Source organism: Phytophthora parasitica, assembly GCF_000247585.1.
Source record: "Phytophthora parasitica INRA-310 unplaced genomic scaffold supercont2.96, whole genome shotgun sequence".
NCBI lineage: Eukaryota > Oomycota > Peronosporomycetes > Peronosporales > Peronosporaceae > Phytophthora > Phytophthora nicotianae.
The window spans coordinates 63,405-65,209 of record NW_008649082.1 but is presented as its reverse complement, the minus strand read 5'-3'; the positions used below and the strand labels follow the sequence as shown (position 1 = coordinate 65,209).

Genomic DNA, 1,805 nt, shown 5'->3' with positions numbered 1-1,805 from the left:
GAGAAGGTGGTGAACTTCTTACAAACATTGGTGATCGTGTCACCAACACAGTCAAAAACGTACTCCACACTGATGGACTAGCAACCGATCACGATCATGGTAGTGAGATGAAAGCTACTGTTGATTTGACTTCGTCGCCTGTTTCTATTCCTGCGTCTCCTGCACCCCGAGTAACAAGACCCCTGGAATTGGACGATCTTGCGAGTGGATCTGAAGAAGAAATTGTCAATATCGTGCTAAACACTGCGAGTAAATCGGCAGGACGACCACGGGAAAAAATCTACAAAGAAGGCAAAGCGACGTAGAGAATTTGACGAGACGAAGGCGCTTATCGAGCAAGTCAACGACCACGGTGATATTACTCTATCTGACTTTCGGAACTGTGTGGAACAAAAACACCTGTCACTGAAACAAGTTGGGCCTGTCCTCAATGTCATTCGACTCCAGCACGAAAGCGCAGTTTTTAAGCGACCAAAAGAACATGCTGTTACACCAGGAACTACGAAAACTGTCGAAATAAATATCAGGTTCGTTCTTCCAGAAGCTCTCGTGCAAAATTCGCGAACGGCCGGAATGAACGCTATCGCTCGTGAACAGGCCAAGTCAGGACGCACACCGCCGTATGACGACATTATTATTTCCATTTTAGGTGTTGGTACATTTTCTCTCACCGATATCGGCACCATGTTCGAATGGCATTGTGTCAAGAAGAAATTTCGGCCACTCAAGCGTTGATGAAATGGCTGGGAACAAAACCTGATACGGAAACGCGCCGTGCAATTGCCAGCCGTGTGGCTACGATGAACATGTTTTCAGCATTTAAATCCAAGGTAGGAGAAACTATCGTGCAGTTTGACGATTTGACAAATTTTGCAAGAGAAATGTGGCTATGCGATGGATCCGTTTTCGTAGCGGCTCTAAAGGTGGTGGATATGTGGATGCGCGCGCGCGATGGTGGACAAATTACAGACGTACACGTGGTGGATCCTGTATTTCTAGGCTTCGAACATGAACTTGACCGTGCGAGGATGCTCGATACCAAGGAATGCGTGCTGAGCAAAGTAGTCACTTCCCGCGTCATCCTGGTTCCTATATATATCAACGTTGATCTTCAACATTGGTGCGGGGCACTTATTGACTTCGGCAGTAAGATTATCTGGATTTACGACCCCAAAAGCAGATACGACTATCTTGACAAAGTCGAAAATATCGTGTTGAGAAAATTGGTACCGCTGATTGAAAATTCATGAACGATGATCATTCGACGCTCGTCGGCATGGCATCGGAAGGATGGGTACATGTAACGGGGTTACACGGGTGTGGCGCACACATGGGTACGGAGTACCCGAAGAATTAACAGACTCTCAGTACATGAATCGTAGAGTTAACAGTGGCCTCAGTACATAGGCTGAGGGCCACACGATATGCATTTGATTAGGTTTAACTATGCTAGATAGTTAAACATAGATAGTGGCTTGGCCGCAATAAAAATAAATAAAACACTTCTGGTTTTGAAGCATAAAAGTTATTAGTGTTCTTAATAACTTTGAGCCCTGGTTCTTGAGCTGTAAGTTTCCTTCGGATAAGGAACTTGATTTTAGGGACTCTTTGAGTCGTACGTCTTCCTCTGACGCTCAGCTACGGCAGCCCCGCTGCAGTACAATTGCGGAGTACTTATTGTCAAGTGGTTTGAGACGTTTCTTAACGTCGCTGCGAGCACCAAGCTGAAGAGGACATTAAAGACTTAACACCCAAGAACATTTCGGCTACGGACCTAGATGAATGCAGATACAACATGTTCCAGT

At 45.6% G+C, this 1,805-nt stretch overlaps 2 protein-coding genes across 2 annotated transcripts; both read left to right on the top strand.

Moving 5' to 3' along the window:
• Positions 1-573: 573 nt before the first annotated feature.
• On the top strand, positions 574-735 carry PPTG_24454 (hypothetical protein; the record flags this gene model as incomplete). The annotated part of the gene is made up of 1 exon (XM_008917232.1): positions 574-735. One exon carries the CDS (start codon positions 574-576, stop codon positions 733-735), a length of 162 nt encoding a protein of 53 aa, XP_008915480.1.
• Positions 736-881: 146 nt separating this feature from the next.
• Positions 882-1,250, top strand: PPTG_24453 (hypothetical protein; the record flags this gene model as incomplete). Its single annotated transcript, XM_008917231.1, has 1 exon — positions 882-1,250. The coding sequence occupies one exon, from the start codon at positions 882-884 to the stop codon at positions 1,248-1,250; it is 369 nt and encodes a 122-aa protein (XP_008915479.1).
• Between the last annotated feature and the right edge of the window lie 555 nt (positions 1,251-1,805).